Source organism: Prunus mume, linkage group LG7 (genome assembly GCF_029339155.1).
Source record: "Prunus mume cultivar Tortuosa linkage group LG7, ASM2933915v1, whole genome shotgun sequence".
Taxonomy (NCBI): Eukaryota; Viridiplantae; Streptophyta; class Magnoliopsida; order Rosales; family Rosaceae; genus Prunus; species Prunus mume.
Window position 1 is genome coordinate 4,402,817 of NC_142704.1, and position 17,974 is coordinate 4,420,790.

The 17,974-nt window shown below is 36.7% G+C and overlaps 3 protein-coding genes across 9 annotated transcripts; 1 reads left to right on the forward strand and 2 right to left on the reverse strand.

Moving 5' to 3' along the window:
* The first annotated feature begins 194 nt into the window (after positions 1-194).
* LOC103344322 (copper ion binding / methyltransferase) lies at positions 195-3,761 on the forward strand. 2 transcript variants are annotated; one of them, XM_089041315.1, is made up of 12 exons: positions 195-397; positions 484-749; positions 978-1,051; positions 1,133-1,227; positions 1,438-1,535; positions 1,631-1,714; positions 1,988-2,068; positions 2,199-2,281; positions 2,407-2,503; positions 2,617-2,699; positions 3,089-3,177; positions 3,336-3,761. In XM_089041315.1, the coding sequence occupies exons 1-12, from the start codon at positions 262-264 to the stop codon at positions 3,668-3,670; spliced, it is 1,521 nt and encodes a 506-aa protein (XP_088897441.1). In that variant the 5' UTR covers positions 195-261; the 3' UTR covers positions 3,671-3,761. The 2 variants fall into 2 exon arrangements, with proteins under 2 accessions (XP_088897441.1, XP_088897442.1); XM_089041316.1 differs by having other exon boundaries at positions 256-397; positions 489-749.
* A 1,214-nt stretch (positions 3,762-4,975) lies between these two features.
* LOC103337807 (transcription factor WER-like) lies at positions 4,976-6,092 on the reverse strand. The gene is made up of 2 exons (XM_008240974.2): positions 5,942-6,092; positions 4,976-5,801 (listed from the first exon to the last, which is right to left on the reverse strand). Exons 1-2 carry the CDS (start codon positions 5,949-5,951, stop codon positions 5,077-5,079), a joined length of 735 nt encoding a protein of 244 aa, XP_008239196.2. The 5' UTR covers positions 5,952-6,092; the 3' UTR covers positions 4,976-5,076.
* Positions 6,093-8,787: 2,695 nt separating this feature from the next.
* On the reverse strand, positions 8,788-12,975 carry LOC103337808 (Transducin/WD40 repeat-like superfamily protein). 6 transcript variants are annotated; one of them, XM_089041313.1, is made up of 9 exons: positions 12,834-12,975; positions 12,609-12,698; positions 11,092-12,291; positions 10,888-10,978; positions 10,582-10,739; positions 10,441-10,492; positions 9,951-10,030; positions 9,771-9,864; positions 8,788-9,670 (listed from the first exon to the last, which is right to left on the reverse strand). In XM_089041313.1, exons 3-9 carry the CDS (start codon positions 12,247-12,249, stop codon positions 9,087-9,089), a joined length of 2,217 nt encoding a protein of 738 aa, XP_088897439.1. In that variant the 5' UTR covers positions 12,250-12,291; positions 12,609-12,698; positions 12,834-12,975; the 3' UTR covers positions 8,788-9,086. The 6 variants fall into 6 exon arrangements, with proteins under 6 accessions (XP_088897439.1, XP_088897440.1, XP_008239199.2 ...); XM_089041314.1 differs by having other exon boundaries at positions 11,092-12,303; XM_008240977.3 differs by having other exon boundaries at positions 12,609-12,720; positions 12,854-12,974.
* Between the last annotated feature and the right edge of the window lie 4,999 nt (positions 12,976-17,974).

Genomic DNA, 17,974 nt, shown 5'->3' on the forward strand with positions numbered 1-17,974 from the left:
ATTTCCTTAATATTATTAAAAATAAGATAATTAAAAATAAAATAAAAAACCTCCAAGTTCACTACAAAAGCCAAGCCCAATATACTTGTACGGCTCATATATTCACACCCACATACAAGCCCAATAAAAAGCCCAAAAGGCTAAAACCCTGAAGTCCCATAAACCTCTGAAGACAACTTAACAAAACCCATTGCCCACCATCTTGTCTTCCTCATTCACAGACGGGGCACAACTCCAACCAGATCCTCACCCCTACCGAAAATGGCGACCACCCTGCTCCCCGAGACTGCCCAAAAGGTCCTAACCCAAGAAACTCTCCGCTCCGCTGCCAAACAGTCCCAGCGCTGCCTCACAACCCCAGTCCGTCTCCGTCGAGCCATTAAAAAATACCTCAAAGGTCTTCACTCTCTCTCCCTCTATCTGGTTTTATGTATCTATATGTGTAAATGATGCAATTCAATTAATGGGGTTTTGGGATTTTAGAGCAGGAGGAGCCCCACATGAAGAGGAAGGTGCTGAGGCTATCGGAATCTTTCAGCCAAATTAAGGATGTGAATTCGCAGCTTGTTACAGCGACTTCACAACAGCTCGTTGAGGACCCTTTGCAGTCTGTGGACCAATCCCAGAGGTGGAAGATCAAGAGCTCTTATGGAGACATCGGCCTCACCTACAGAGACGACGAGACCATTGCTTATGTTGCTTCTAGAATGCCTGCTGTGTTTTCTGCTTGTCACAGAGTACTCAAGGAGGTATGAATTAATGAAATTTGTAATATGGGTTGTTGTATAAATTTGAATAACGAGTATTGGAGGTGAGAAAATGGTGGAAAGCAGAGAAAGTTATCTTCTTCTTCTTTATAGAAATGAGGTGCTTAGCTTGGATTTGTTATGTTATTGTCCCTTTGAATGTGGATTGGTGCAAGTAGATTTGTAATTGTTCTGAAGTTTCGTTTTCTTATGTGTTCTGTTGTTTTACAGGTTTGTAGAAGACTGCCTGAGTTTTCTCCTGCTAAAGTGTTGGATTTTGGTGCTGGCACGGGTTCAGCTTTCTGGTGAAAAACTCATTTGGTTATCTTTTGATTGTTAATCACGTAAGACTGTAATTTGGTTGTAATGTGAATTCAATGCTATAGGGCACTACGTGAAGTCTGGCCACATTCCTTGGAGAAAGTTAATCTAGTGGAGCCATCACAATCAATGCAGCGTGCAGGGCAGAAGCTTATACAAGGTTCTTAATGATTTTTCAGTTCGAACTAGTTAATTGATATGTTTTCGAGATTATTTGTAGATTAATTTGTATAGATAACTGGTTGAATTGCAGTTGTTAAAGCACCAGTCTACTAACATTTGGCTATCCGTATTGCAATTGTTCATGCATTATCAACAAGTGTCTATAGATCAGAAAAAACTCTGACCACTTTTGTCATGGTTATTTTAGGTCAGAAGGACTTGCCACTTATTCATAGTTATGATAGCATCCAATCATTGACCAAAAGCATCAAAAAGTCAGACAGAGAGCACGACCTTGTAATTGCTGTAAGTTAGGCAAATTATACACTTAAACATTATGTTTGCCTTGGCATGGTTGGTTGGTACATATAATAACTGTTGTTTGTTGCAATGGGGTGAAGTCCTATGTTCTTGGAGAGATACCGTCGCTCAAGGATCGAATTACTGTAGTACGCCAGCTTTGGGATCTGACACGGGATGTCCTGGTATGCTTTTTTATTTTATTTTATGTGGATGAGTTTCATGCTTCACTATGAGCTCATGATATATTTGTGATGATCCTATGTTCTGGTTTGTGCCATTAACTAAGGGGACAAGTATTATATGTTTTGACAAATGATTTTGGAATACATGGGCAAAAGAAAAAATTACTTGTAATTCACTTGCCATTTTATAATAGTTTTCATGGAATTTTCAGTTTGGACCTTCCAAATGTCTAGCCTAATATATTTACCCTTTGATTTCCTAACATTTTATAGGTTTTGATTGAACCTGGAACACCACAAGGATCTAATATCATATCTCAGATGCGTTCACATATATTGTGGATGGAAAAAAGGGTAAGTTGTTTTCTTACTTGTTACTTGCTCCTTGATGTGGCTTTTGAGTTAGGATGCTTGTTCAATTTCTGTACTGGGAATTTTTTGTGTCTGCAAAATAATGTATAATGACACACTCATTACTTCTTAGAAATGCCGTAAATCTAAAGATGGAGCTGATGAAACTACCAAGGACTTGGTCACTCAAAAGAGTGGTGCATTTATAGTTGCTCCGTGAGTATAATGGCTCTCTAGCCCATATTTTTCTGGTGTCAAAATTAATATGTTGCCCAGCTTCTCCATTTTTTTCCTTTGAAATTGTTAATTCTCTCATTTTATTTTATAGTTCTCTTGATGCAGTGTTCTCATGATGGACAATGTCCGCTGGAGAAAGCTGGAAAGTATTGTCATTTTGTTCAGCGCTTGGAGAGGACATCTATTCAGCGTATATTCAAGGTTCTTCCTTGCATCAATTTCCTACACTCTTTCTTCTTGAAATATTTAGTACATTATGATTTAAGTAAGTGCTTTAATATTGATATTACCTTTTCTTATTTGAACTTTTATAGCGTTCCAAGGGTGGTCAGCCGTTACGTGGCTTTGAAGATGAGAAATTTAGCTTCATTGCTGTCAGACGAGGACAAAGACCACAGTTAGTATTTTTATTTTATTTTATTTATTTTATGTTCATGTTCAAAATCGTGCGTTCTTTAATATTCTTATAAGACAATGGAAGCTCAAAATCCAATCTCATAAAGCTACAATGGTTTAGTCAGATCTTTTTGGGTTTAATCTTTTGTCATGTGATTTTGTTCTGGCTAACTCAGTGTCTTTGTTATGAACACATCTTAGCTGTCAATGACCTTAGTTTAGTTGTTATAATAAAAAACATTTTCAATTAGACCAATCAATAATCTTTTATGTCAAATAACTGTGCTCCAAAGATGCCCTTCTCTTACAGTTGTCAGGTTTTTTGCTCATAAATATTTTGTGTTGGGAATGCTTTTGTCTCATGATTTTGCTGTTGTTAATCCTGAACAGGGAATCTTGGCCTCTTGATGGTCTGAATTTTGAGACTTTGAAGGAGCAACAGGCTAAACGGAGCCCTGAAGATCTTGAAATTGACCTGGGTAAGACTTATAAGTTACATGAGTATCCTTTTCCGAATAAATATTCAAGAGGCCCAAAATGAACTTGTCTATGTGATTCCATGCATTAATTACTAACATTCTGGCAATTTGTAAACTCATATTTCTTCATTCTAAGGTTTTGTGTTTGACCTGGACAGAGGAGCTAAATAGCTCGCAGCAAGCTGACCTCATTCCATTTGAAGAACCGGATCCAGTTAAGTATGATTCTGATGTTATGGAAACTGATGTTGCTGATGAAAATGACGAAGAGGAGGAAGATGAAACAGGTCATGCTGATCTTGGGGGTGGTTGGGGCAGGATTATCTATATGCCTGTACGAAGGGGCAAGCAGGTTACAATGGATGTTTGTCGATCAACCAAACGGGATGGTTCGGAAGGCGAGCTTCAGCGGGTGGTTGTGACAAAGAGTAAGAACCCTGCACTACATCAACAGGCCCGAAAGTCTATCTGGGGGGACTTATGGCCCTTCTGAAGATAAATATCTGTACCTCTTCGCGCTGTAACCACTATGTATACGAAACTATGTTGTTATGTTCAATGAGCCTTTAATTTGTTCTTCTCAATGACGTTGTTGGGTCACCATTCATTTGTTGCAATAATTTCTAGTGTTGCAAATTTTAAATTCTAGCAAAGTTGCAATAATTTCAACTTTGAGGTTTCATTGCTCCAGGACCACCATTCATTTGTTTATTTTGAGCTAAACTTTAAATCAATCTGGGAACCCAATTTATTAACAGCTTAACAAAGGCAAAAGCCATGTGGATAGCATGGCATAGACTAATTGCAAATTTGCAATTGATTAACCTCCCAATTAGATTCGATTTCAGTAACAATCCAAAATAAATGTGGAGCAGTTTTGAGAAAAGCTATAAAGCCATTGAAATGGGACAAGGAAACAAATACTACTTTAAGCTGTATCCATCAAGTCGCTTTGGTAAGTTAAATGGGTATTGCTATTAAGTTAATCGTATCATGCGATGGTGGTACCAACTACCAAGTCAAACAAATGATTAAAAATAAAAACCCAGAAAACTTGTAAGATTTTATTTTATTTTTCACACGTTGTACACGTTACAAAGTAAATAATTCTTTAAAAATAAATGGACGATGCAAAACAGCTCCGCTATTTGTACAATGTAAAAGGGTGGTAAAATTAAAATCGACAAGGCTAATGGGGTCTAGTCCAGTGGAAAAGGATCTTGTTTTGTAGAGTAGAGGTCTCATGTTAGAACTCCTATGGTATCTTAATTGTGCGTGTGTGTGAAAAATCTTTATTCCCCTGTAGTTTATATTAAAACTATCGCTTGTACAATGAAAAAATTGTGCAACAAAGAGAGCAACATGTTCTTATTTCCAAGAGTTAATTATCATGTCCTATTTTCAGCAAATCATGCCATCATTTAGCTCAATTATTTCATTTCTTTTGCCATTCACAGACAATGCAGAATAGCATGTAGACTACACAAAAAGCCTCCAAATCGCTATTCAATTATGGGATCCTTGTGAAAATTGCTCACACTAGTTGCCTCTGTTTTTTTAGGGAAACCTACACCCCTAGGTCTCCTCCGAAATTGCCCTCTTATTCAATTATGATACGACTCATTTTGAAGCCTTTTGGACTTGTGCATGCAGCCAAATTATTTCAACCTAGTTAGCTGTTTGTAGGATCAAATTATTGGGCAAACCTACAAAGAAATTTGTAACAGAAAGGCAACTCTGCCTTTTTGGCAAATGAAATTGAAATCTACCCAAAATGCTAAGCTAGCTTCAGTCAATATTCAAGACTAACAAACACTACAATTCAAATGAAATTGAAAAACCAACTCTGATACATACTGATAATATCCTACAATTTTTCTTTTCTAATTTTGGAAACATTCAAATCAGCAAGGAATCAACAAAAGACTCCAATTGACCATGATCTTGATCTGCCTTGAGATCCTGCTCATATTCCTCACAGATTTTCCATGTCATAGCAACTCTTTCTGCAGCTGCAGCAGCTTCTTCAGAATTCTGACTCCTGGCACTGTCAAACACTTGAACAAAATCGTAACAATCTTCAACATTCTCACCACAAACCAAGCCCTCCCCAAAACAACCATCGTCTTTCTTCTTCATATCATCAAGCCAAGACACATGAAAATAATTAGGAACTTCTGCATCATGAAACCCAACTTCTTGTTCATGATCTCCCTCTCCATCACAAAAAGACCCAACTGGGGTTTTAACTGGAGACACCCTAGTAGGCTTTGGGAGATGAACTTTGGTCCTTTTTGTTGTTGCACCAATATTTTCTTGGTCATCGTCACTTTTCTTGGCCTCCTCAGCTTGGACACATTTTGACTTTGGTTTTGGTGTAATTTCTTGAGTGCTGGTTTTTGGGATTCTGAGTCTTTTGGCGATGTGGGTGTTCCAGTAATTCTTGATCTCATTGTCAGTTCGACCAGGAAGCCTTCCAGCAATGAGAGACCAGCGGTTGCCGAGAAGGGCATGAAGCCTCACAATTAGGTCATCCTCCTCAGGAGTTATGTTGCCTCGCTTTATATCAGGCCGCAGATAGTTCATCCATCTTAGCCTGCAGCTCTTCCCACATCGAAGAAGCCCTTCATTTTCCAGACCAAAAATTTAGAGAAGAACAAAAAAAATAAGCAAAATACCAATGGTTACAACACAATTTATAAGACCAAAACAGAAAGAAAGAAGGAACAAAGAAGCTGTTAGGCTAAGTTAATTAATTTCTTACCAGCTTTCATAGGCAAAGAACTCCAATGGCCTTCACCATGGGACTGGATGTACTGAATGAGCAATGCGTCTTCTGGCAGTCCATGAACCTCTATGCAGACCCACCTTTGAACAACAGGGTGCTCTGCCCATTTTATGGAGGACAAAGACTCTATGCTTCAGTCTAACCAAGACTCTCAACAGAGCACCACACCACCTTCTTTAGATTTTATACCATGAGCATTATTGTGAGATTGTGAACATTAATTCTAGAAACGCCACAAGTGAATTTTCAACATTTTTCTTTCTTATTTATATAAAGCTGGGTTTAAAAGAAAGGGATTCCAACTGTTAACCTAACTTTTTTTAATAATTTTCCTCACTAATCGGAGAATAATTTACATGTAACGAATTCTCTATTTTCATATCTATGCATCTCTCACCGCATGATTAATGAATTATTTGTACATGTAAATATTAATTTAGGTCATTTTTTATTATATTTTTCTTTGCAATCAAAACTTATACGTCACATAGGGTACATACTATACTAGACTTTCATTATCGCTTTATTCAATCCTATGATATGAATCACATTTGTCATGTATTTCATTCACATTTAATTCTTAGAAGATGTGTTACATGTGCTCCTCATGAAATTTTGTCACCATTTAAAAAGAAAAGCTTGTCACATAAGTTATGCATTTTTCGTTTGCCCTCGTTTCTTTCCAGACATGCAGTGGGTGGGTCCATGCCATTGACATGCACATCCTTACACCAAAGAGGATTTGCTTCATGATAAATAGGGTTCACCGTCAAACTTATTCTCGAGTTGTATTTTGGTCTTTTATTTAAATAATTTATTAAATTCTTTATTAATCGGCTTATTGGTCCTACTGTAATAATATGTCAATATTACCATTAATTAGAGGATTAAAATCGTCAATTTATACTAAAATATTAATTAATTAATTAAAATCTATATAAAATGCTAAAAAAATCAGAAAACTAAAAACTGAAATGCCCAGTGGTAAAAAAAATCAAAAAATAAAAAATTAATGAAAATAAAAACCCACTAGAACCCTCCCCCACGTCCATCTCTGCTGTAAGAGTTATATGGTAAAAAGTGAAACATGGAAGAAGTTGATTGTTGAAAATGAATCAAGATTGAAGAGGGAGGATCTGCTAATTGCTGGAGAGTCAACTGATCCGTGTGGCTTTGATCGAGGGTGAGTAATGGAGGCTTGATTGGAGGAAGTCATGTCTGGTCTAATATCTGCAACCCACCCGACAAAACAACAACAAAGTTAAAAATGACCCGCGTGCGAGCGACGGTGGCTCCGACGAGGCAGACGGTGACGTAAGGATTGCTGGTGATGATAAAGGCTGTGAAGAAGCGGTGAGGATGGAGCCCTTCTCTAGAACAGAGGGAAAGTGGAGAAGAGAGAAGAGAGAGTATAGAGGGAGATAGAGCAGAGGGGAGAGAGGGAAAGGGGGAGACCAAGGGGAGGAGAGATGGCGCTGCAGGTTTTTTTGTTTTGTTTTTTCTCTAAAAAACTTATTTTTATTTTTTTAGCTATCGAAAGTCCTATTTAACCCTAAAAATGCAGCATGAGCTCCTCACATGATTTAATTTGACAAAAAATGTCAAGGTAGGACTAATTCGATGAATAATAAAGAGTTTGTGTACTATATGAACGAATAATTTAGTTGAGAAATCAAAATGCAACTCGAGTATAAGTTTGAGGACCATTTGAGTAAATAATCATGATAAATAAATAATTAAATTATTTATAAATATAAACTTCAAATATATAGGGCACAACATATAAAATATTTCAAATATTTCAATTAATTAAATTATTCCACACCATATAAATATATATTTATTTCAATTTGCCTCTTAATTTTAGAAGCAAATTGAAATAAATAAATTCTTGCAAATGGAAATGGATCTCTAACCTCTCACCAAACCAGACTGCTACTCATTGAATACCACATCATTCTCACTTGCAGGCATATCTAAGTAGTTAGTGGCAGATCATAACCGTTGCAGCATGTGGTGCCCTACATTCCACCCCATATTTATGCTCTTTCATTGTCCTAAGATCACATTTCAACACACTTTTCCCTTTCTTTCATTCTTCTTAATGGATGCAAGATACCTTCTTTTAACTTTCTAAATAAAAATTATGATGTGCATGGCAATTAATCTACTCAAATCGCATCTAATGCAAACGCTTTGAGTTATCTGAAAACACTTTTAGCCTATATTGAAACCGCTTTTAACCATTCTAAAAGCATTTTTTGCCGACCCAAAAGCTCGAAATTTCATCAATAAGAGATGCTAGCTTGGTCTATAGTCCTCCCACCCCTTAGCTATGAGCTTTAAAAATTGCTCTCTCAACCTCCTAACGTACTGATATAGCAGCTCATCCCCATTTCTCATAATTATTCACAGTTCTGATATTCTGATATTCAATTAAGTCTTTCTGAAGCCTCTGTTTCCCCCATCGTAATTAATGAGGGCTTATCTTTCTTAGTACAGTAGAGCGCTATCAATCACAGCGCACCATCACCCATAAAAGCCACAGATTCTACTGCAAAGAGAAGGAAGTTGAAGGGAGAGCATTTAGCTGAGACTGAAGAGCAACCACCCAAACCACCCAAAATTTAATTTCATTAATGAAATGTCAAGAAGACATACAATAATGTTTCTGAGTGCAAAGATTTCAGAACAGAAGATGCCCCACAGGCACCTGTATTATACACACTTGTCAATATATTTTATACACATCTCCTAATCTAGGGGATTAACTGCCAGCCACATAAAACTCAGTATAATTTCTGCGCTGAAAAACCAACAAATTAAAGAATCATATAAATTTTACTTGTATAAGATGATCCAATACAAAACTTAAAAGCAATTCCACCAGCCGCTTGTGGACACCTGGTGGGACTGCAGGTGAATTGGATAACTGTTGCCACCTGGCATGACCTGACTGGACTATAATACATTTGGTAATCTTCAAGGGTGCACACTAGGCAAACTGTCAATGATACTGCATTGTACAAGCACCAAGAATTATTTAACCAAGACCGACCAATACCAGCGGTGATTGCAAGGATGCATAATCACTGTCCAAAAAATGCCGTCTTTGGCGATTTTAACGACGAATAGGTGTACCGTAATTGTGGTAGGTTCTAATACGTCCGTCCCAGCCGGCAGTGACGATCACAAGGCCCCACAAATTAGGACCAGACATGCTCTGACAAGCACTCTTCAAAAATTTGTAGTCGGATCTACACATTGTTGGGGAGACGGCCACCGGACTTGAATTTACAAGTTTCTCCTCAGGCCAAGTTGCAGTGCCCTTTTGCAAGGCCTCCAAAAAAAACCCACGACCCAAAGAGAAACAATCGGGTGAAGAGAGGTGCATTTTCTGTTCTACTTTCTCATCGAAACTGAGATGCTTCGGCTGATTATCAAGGCTACTTCCCTGCATGTCCCCAGTGAATCTAGGGGATGGAAGTGTTCCTGGAATGCTGTTCTCACCATTCCAAGGTATAGCAATCATTGAGTTGTGGGACACAAAACTCTCACAAGACCATATGTTCCTCGGTCGTGAAGAGGTCATGTCCTGGCTATTATAGTTCCAGATGTGAACATTTGAATCCTCGCTTGCTGAGACGATGTGCGTTCCGTCTGAGGTAAAAGATGCTAACATATGGTTTCCACCATTTCGAAGACCTAATGAGAATTGATAAAAACAATCAAATGATAGAATTGAAGGAGACTTGGGGGTGGGGAATAACAATAACTTTATAAAAGAAGAAGAGATGACACATACCCCTAAATTTGCAGACGACATCAACCCCATAAATTACACGGACTACTGAATCAGCAGAAGTCACCATAACTTGGCTTGGGTTGCTTGGAGAAAACTGAGGAATCATATTATATTAGTATACTGCAGTAAAGTAAAGAAGTGAAAATGGAAGAAATAGCATAACCAATTGTCCATAACCACCTGAAAGCCAGTTATCCGTTTTCCAGGTGACTTCTTCTTGCCCTGTATGCTTATCGGAGCATCCAACTCCAGATGATTATCTGAAAAAATTGAAACCATGATCATGAACTACTCAGATAGAATAAGAAAAAACAATAACACAAGCCTTAGCAGCCCATGGGTAGATCTCGCCTGTACAAAATTGGCTTGCAAGAGAAGGATGCTAAGAGCTCAGACACTAAATCAGAAAGTTGCATATAATGATCTAACATTAGACATTTTGAAATATCAAGCCAGACTAAAAATAAAAATAAAAACATATATATATCATGTAATAACATATCAAGAAAATCATTTCATGTTAACAGAATTTGCAGGGAAGATAAGGAGATACTAAAGCATTTAATTATCAGGACTTCCCAATTTACTATTATGCTTCACAAATCTGGTTTTAATTAGAAGCGCCATAGTAGCATGCTATTAAGAAAATTTCACCACTAGGTCTTCATACCTATGATGTTATAAAAACAGCAGTTTCCAGTCACAAAACCAACGATTCCTCCCTGCAAATATCAAATAACAAAGTCATATAAACAAAACCAATTTGTTTCATGCTTAATTTTTCATTGTCAAGCAAAAAATTCCAACAGACCTTTCCATCAGGACGATAAGATACAGCAGTGACTATCTCACGAACATCAATATAATCAACAACCAGACAACGAATAACTTCCCAGATGCGAACTTTTCCATCTATTGAACCGCTGATGAAGTAATTATCATCCAGAGGGTTGAAATTAACGCATGTCACTGCATCAAGTATCACAGCTTTAGATAATCATTGCAAACTACTTGAAAATGAGAGAGAATTGAGATCGTAACACTATAGAGAACCAGCATAAACCAAGTTATCGATTCACTACATTATAAAAGAATGCAAACAAGTAGCAAGGCTCACCATAATTATTGTGAGAGAAAACTCTCAGGCATCTGTCACATCCTACTTGCCATAGACGAACTGTCTTATCAACAGAGGATGAGAGCAGAAACTGCAGCACACACAAAGAAGACAACGAGACGATTAGTTTCACCAAGTTCGGTAGATTAAAACAAACTCTGGGGCAAATAAAAATTGCAATAGGGAATAACACCCAATACTAACCCCTTTCTTTGACCATGAGAGATCTAAGACCTCCCTGCTGTGTCCCCGAAACTCATGAACAGGCTTCTCCAATAAACGGAATATCTTTGGAGGAAAAATGACACATGTTGAGTCCGATGATCTCAATCTCTGCGCCTTATCTTTATCCACATTTGGAGAGTCTAACTTAGAAAACGGATTTGTTTTGAAGTATAAAGAAGAAGGATCACCAGAAATATCAAATTTGTTGAATCCCTCATCCTCGATCACCTTCCACACACGCACGACACCATCTTCACCAGCACTTGCCAAGTATTTCCCATCAAGACTGAACTTCATAGACGAAATTGTACCTTCATGAGCAGGAAAATCTTGCCCAGCATAAAGTGAAGACAGTTCTTTGGTCCGTTTTTTACTTGGATAAACTCGGACTCTTCGCATACCTGTTCCTGAAGCAGATTTAAGACTGATGGGGCTCAATGCAGCCTCATGTTTATCAACAGCGCACATCCCAATTCCTAATTTCCTTAACCATCCCCTTTTAACTTTCTTTTTCGCATCAAGAAAGAACCTAGCATTATCAACTTCTCTCTGCAACAATTGCTGAATTGAAGGAGATGGTGCTGGTGCATGGTTTGTATGAATCTCCCCAACACTAACCAATTGATTTAGTCCCACTTGACCTAATCTGCAAAGCCTTCCATCCTGACCCAATTCATTCACAATGATATCCATTCTCTGATTTAAAGTCCTCACTGCACATCCAAAATTCTCATCCAAAGCACCATTTCCTAGTGACTCCCGAGCTTCATTTGACAGAGCAGATGCTGTGGACTGACTTGAGCAAGAAACCTCTTCCAATCCCGAAGTTCTCAACACCACACAGCTATATTCTTTTATTCTATCAATACTCATTTCAATTTTTTCAGCACAGTCATCTCCTGCTTCTTCTTCCATGATTAAATTCCGATCCAAATCTAAACCCATCCACTGCAGGAACTTATGGCGGCGCTCATGAACACTATCAAGGTTCTTAGCCCAAACCTCATCATACCTCAAGAAACCTGAAGTACTAGAACTAAATTCATCACAACCATCTGAACCCCAATCCGAAACAGAAGACAGGTCCTCACGGGTATCATAAAATTGATCCTCACGCTCTTCACTATAACTCCCCATCAATTCACTGTTTTTCCCTCTTTGTTTTCAACCCATGAGATCCTGAGTCAAAAACTAAAAACAATGAGAAATTTCAATTTTGTTCTAACCTCACAATTAGATAACAAAAAAAGACTAATCTTTTTCCTTATCCACAACCTCAAATCTCAAATTTTCTATTGACAATCAAATCCACAAACTGCGAAAAACAAACAACCCCCCAACCAGATCCTGAAATGATCCTATCTTCAGTCCAAACATATGATTTTCTCACAAAACGCAAACCCAAATCAGAAAAAAAGAACAAAGGAAGCCAAACCCAACAGATTGTTTCCAAAACCAAATGAAAATCACAATAAAAAAGGTAGAGTTTTGCTCACCTGGGTCACCACCAAACTTCGGTCAAACCCGAGAAATCTAATCCCTCATAGGGAGTTCCACTTTCTCAACCCCTTCCGATTTCCCTTTCTCTGTCATCAGCAAAAGTTCCGACTTGAGGAAGCAAAGAATACTCACAACATGAACCTTTAAACAAATGAAATAAACTAATAAACTAAAACAAACATAAAATAATAGACAAAACAGAGAAAAGGGCAAAAATTTGCCTCGGTTTGTGCGCCAGTACCAAGAAGAGAAGAGAAGAGAGTGGAAGGTGCTCCTTGTTTGCGTTGTGTTGTGTGTCTTTTTTCTCTATCTTCCTCGCACATCCACACTGTCTGATTCAATTTGATTGGTACGGAACGGATCCCCCAAACCTTTGTAAAACTGTGGTCTTTGTTTTACTTAGTTTTAACTCTTTTGAGTTCCCTTTTTCCAATGACCACGGTTCTGTTTTTTTATTGTTTTATTTTTAACCAAATGCTGGGATTGGATTTGGATCTTGGGTTTTAGTTCTGGTTTACACTAATGACCTCTTTTCCCTCCAATTATTACAGCATGAGGAGGAGTGTCTGCACTTTCATATTTTCTTTTTCTTTTTCTTTTTCTAGAATCTTTAATTGGAAAAATAATAAATAAAATGGAAATGACTTTTCAATAACTTTGAATTATTTTAAAAATAAAATAGAGCTATTCTTATAGCAAAGTTAGGTAAACAATTATATGCGCGATTGTCCTTGAAGCCTCTAAGAACTTTGTTAATTCAAATTTTCAACCGTCCAAATGTTGAAATGAACAACACCGTACTATTGTTTAATGTTTAAACTTACTAAAGCAATCAACAATTATCCCTTCGCTTAAAATAAATTATGTACGATGTCGGTGCATATGTTAAATTATGTATATAATAATTATCTAACTAGTTATGTAATGAGAGCTCCAACAAGTACATAAATCATCTTTATTATTCACCAATATTATGTAGGTGGGAAGGCGTGAGAATGAATAAGGGAAAAGGGTTAAATACCTTTTTAGTTATTGGGTTTTACATGAAAATTCAATTTGATCATTGAGAAAATTTAGTCAAATTGGTCACTGTATTTCCCAAAATTTACAATTTATTCAATTATCTTTTGTTGAATGCAGTTTTTATTTTTTATTTTTTAGGAAGTACATTCAAATCTTCTTCTTCTTCTAACTCAATCTTCTTCCCAATGTATCCTAACTCGTTGAGTTAGAGGAAGAAGACTATAAAAATAACAATAAAAACTGCACTTAATAGAAGATTACGGAATGTTTATAAATTGTAAACTTTGGGAAACACAATGACCAATTTAACTAAAAAATTTATCAGTGACTAAATTAAATTTTCGTGTCAAATCTAATGATAAAAATAGTATTCAACCCTTTTTATTAAAAAAATTCAACAAAAGGTGTGGTGGACAAACCTGGATTAGTAAAAAGGAGCTCATTCTCGCGTCCCACGTGTCAAAACCCCCTATTGACTGCGAAGTCTTCGTCGTCATTTTTGAAACTGAAACTTCTTCTTCTAGCAACGGGCCCACTTTGAAAGGTCAAGTTCTCGTGAAGTTGAAGCAAATTAGGTTAACAGTAAGCAAAAAAAAATATTGTTTTTATTTTTTAAGCAATGAACTTTGTCACCAAAAAAAATTAAACAAATGTATACGAGCATGACCGGCCACTTCCATCCAAAACCAATAATAAAGAGGCAGACAACAATGATTTCTTAATAAAGTTATTTTGTTATTTTTCGTTTGTAAATATTATGAGATGTCCCCACATCCAAAAAATGAGATTAATCTCCACTCAGAATTTGGCTTGTCTCTAACCACAACATACTTCCAACGGATTTTGAACCCGTCTTATTGAAGCACTAGATAGCTCGCCAATTGGAGGTGGCAGTTTACCAACCACACCACACCTTGTGGTTAAGTTATTTTGTTACTTTGGTTTTAGGTAAAATTACTTTTTAAAAATTTACACAAAAACATACAAAAAAGAAATATGAAGTAATTATTATACATTTGTTTTAGTTTCTGTTATTTTTTTCTTTTGTCAAACTTGTTGTGTGGGTTTGAAGCAGTCAAACACATGCTATGCCACCTTTTGAACCTTTGATTCTTTCCAAATGAGAAATATTTATAAAAATAATAATAATAATCAATGCCATTTGAACAAGCGCCAATCCCCTCTCAACCTTCGTTTAAGATGATCTCAATTAATTTCTTAGGCGGCCTCAGTTTATGAATGTTATCAATTTCATTATTTTGTGTGTATGATAACACTCTGAAAAAAATTGAAAATCAAGGCCCTTTTTGAATCCCAAACTTTTCTTAGTGTTTGGTAATTAGCTCCATTTTCCCTTTGATGCGGGAATGATTTTGTGGACGGTACAATGGAAGACACAACAAATACAATCTTCCCTCTTCAATTCTAATGGCCCAGAAAAGAAATAACCCACAGGCTCATAGGTTGCAAAACATTAATGCAGGCCCTGGCCCTGTTGTGCACTAAGCTGGCTTAGCAGTCCTGGGCCTTTTCTACAACGTTTTTTCTTTCTTTCGTAAATACCACATTATTGATCATATCTCGACAATAGCTGGAGCCTCAACAATACGTTTGAGTTCCACTTTTGCGGAAGATATGATCGGCAATGTAATCAATAAAATGTTAGAAATAATTTAAAAATTAAAATTAGAGTACATTGGCAGACTTCACAAGGCCTTTTGAACTATGGAGAAGATGCAATTGGGTCATGCTAGAATTCATTTTCCAAGTTGCCAGAGGCCCAAGAAAATAAAGCTAAGAAAGAACCAAATCAAATACACTAAAGATCATTAGGGTTAAGCTAGTGAGGTATAGCTCAGTTCATTGAGTTCTTCCATCTCCATCTATGTGAGCAAAAGTTCGAAATCTTAGACACCCAATGAATATTTTGCGTAAACCCACCTCTCCCTTGTAATAATAATAATAATAAATCATTAGGGTTAAGATTGAGAAATTGTAAAGTTTCATAACAATAATGAAAACCGACAAACACGAAATTACAGTAATACAAACACACAAGGCTTTTTTCAATGTAACGACGTCCCCTTAAACCCCAAAGAAGAAGAAAGCCGAAAGCTTACAGAAAAATCAGCAGCCACAAAAAGTATGTGGTGGTCCAAAAGTAGCACTTCTCTGCGCCCTATTTAGGGAGACTATGGGGTTCCATTCTTGGAGGCTTTTAGGTTTAGTGCGGTGGTGAGGCCCTCCTTCTGTACACACACACACACTGGAAGACATTAGACACCAACCAATTAAGTGGTGATGGTTTAAAAAATACTTGATTTTGTGACCCTTCAATCTTTCATATGGTTGCAATGTCTGCATCATAGTTAGCCCTTGCAGTTAGTAGTTGACTTGGATAGTCGCTATAGTTGATTTAGGTTCATTACGATTTATAAGCAATTGTGTTCCTAGCTAATTAGTGGAACTTTGACAAGTTTGTCAATTAAGTACTCAAATTACCTCTCTCATGGTCTAGGCCCTTCACCACCTTATCGATGACTCAAGGCGATCCCTATAAATTTTATAATTCATTTTTAAAGAATGGCATGAATGATTCTTAGGGCTAGTTTGAGAGTGATTCTAGGAGTTATGCTGAGAAGCACTATATATAATCACTTTAAGCGATTTTAAGCAATTCTAAGAAAAATCACTTCACATGTGCTTCTCCATAAAATCACTTAAAACCACGTGATACATAGAGAAGTGATTCTCCGTAAAAGTGAGTATTGACCTATCCAGAATCACTACCAAACGTGCTCTTAATTTTAGTATTGTGGTGTCATTATCAACAATTTTTCACCACTTGACGTCCCTCTATTGTTGATTTTGAATACTATAACCTTCTACTGATTAATCATCACGCCTATCTTGAAATTTAACATTGTAGTGGTTGAATTTAGTATACCGGCTACTAAATAATAGGGCACTCATGGACGCTTGTAATTTGGGAAACAAGAAAGGAAGAATATTTTGCACTTGTTTACAAATAGAAGTAAAATTTTACGCGTACAAGAAACACACATGTTACATAATAATTCTTTTATGTTTGACTTAAAATGACGGGCAGATATCTTTCATTGTTATTAACTTATTCATGGCATCTTAGCACCCACGAATATTGGTGTAAGAGTCATACCCACCCACCCATCTAAAATATTATTATACAGATATTTCATGCACCCAAACAAACAAATCAAACTATATTATCAAGTAAGTAGGAACTCTTACATTCTTATCAATAGCAGTGTGATATGTGTGCATAAGTTTTTCTTTTCGTATTTTTAATGATTTATTTTTGTATACGTGTCAAACTGTGATTTGCATGAAAGATGAGGACATCTTTTCACTAGTAAGAAAGCAAGTAGTGTCGGTTCATTAATTTCGAATTCAAAGTTTTCAAATCAAATCAAGTGCACTTGTTTTGTGTTTGTGCGTACTCGATGGTGTATGCATGCATTATTACTTACAAATAATCTTATACAAATATGTGTCTTGCATTATATATGTGATGATCAAAATTAAAATATATCATTAAAAAATTATTACATTATATATATGTATATAGGGTTTAGGGTTTATGTAAGCTCTATGTATATACACCATTAGGTTTATTAAAAATTGATACCTCAATCTTTTCCAACTAAGGCTATTATAAAGTTTGTTGTTTTACATGATTTTGAGCCCCTTCTTCTTCACATGTGAATGAGGGCACGTGGATCACCTGCAAAAGTTAACCAGAAAAAAATATAGATGTATGTTAATGGAAGTTGCGTAAGCTTGGCCTGCAAACTTTGGTTGTTTTGGGAAATGTAGGTGGCGTGGACCCTCTGAGTTTTGGCCTGGCTAGACCCCGGCCTTCACTATGTCATTATATATAGGGGAATGGCCTGCCCTGAGCCCTCCCTTGTGCTTTTAAGGTCCCCCGTTTGCTTAGCTAATTGTTGAATCCCATATGCACCAAAATTTGGCCATGTGTTGATGTTGCACTAACTCCGCACCACCCTCTCGTACTTCAACAATGTGTTCACTACCTAAGTTCTTTTGCAATTACCTTAATTATTCCATTCATTTATATTAAGAAACCATATCTATAGACAGTAGAATACAAGTTTTATGTTATTTTTATTCGTCAGACAATCAGTTAATGCAAACGCTTATGTTGTATGACTTAGTTCTTGAATTTAGGCTAAAGGTGTCTACATAGATGCACTGCCGATCAATAAACTGATACAAATTTATGTTTATTTCATTCGGTCGATCAATCAATATAAACATAAACACTTACCCATATGGATAG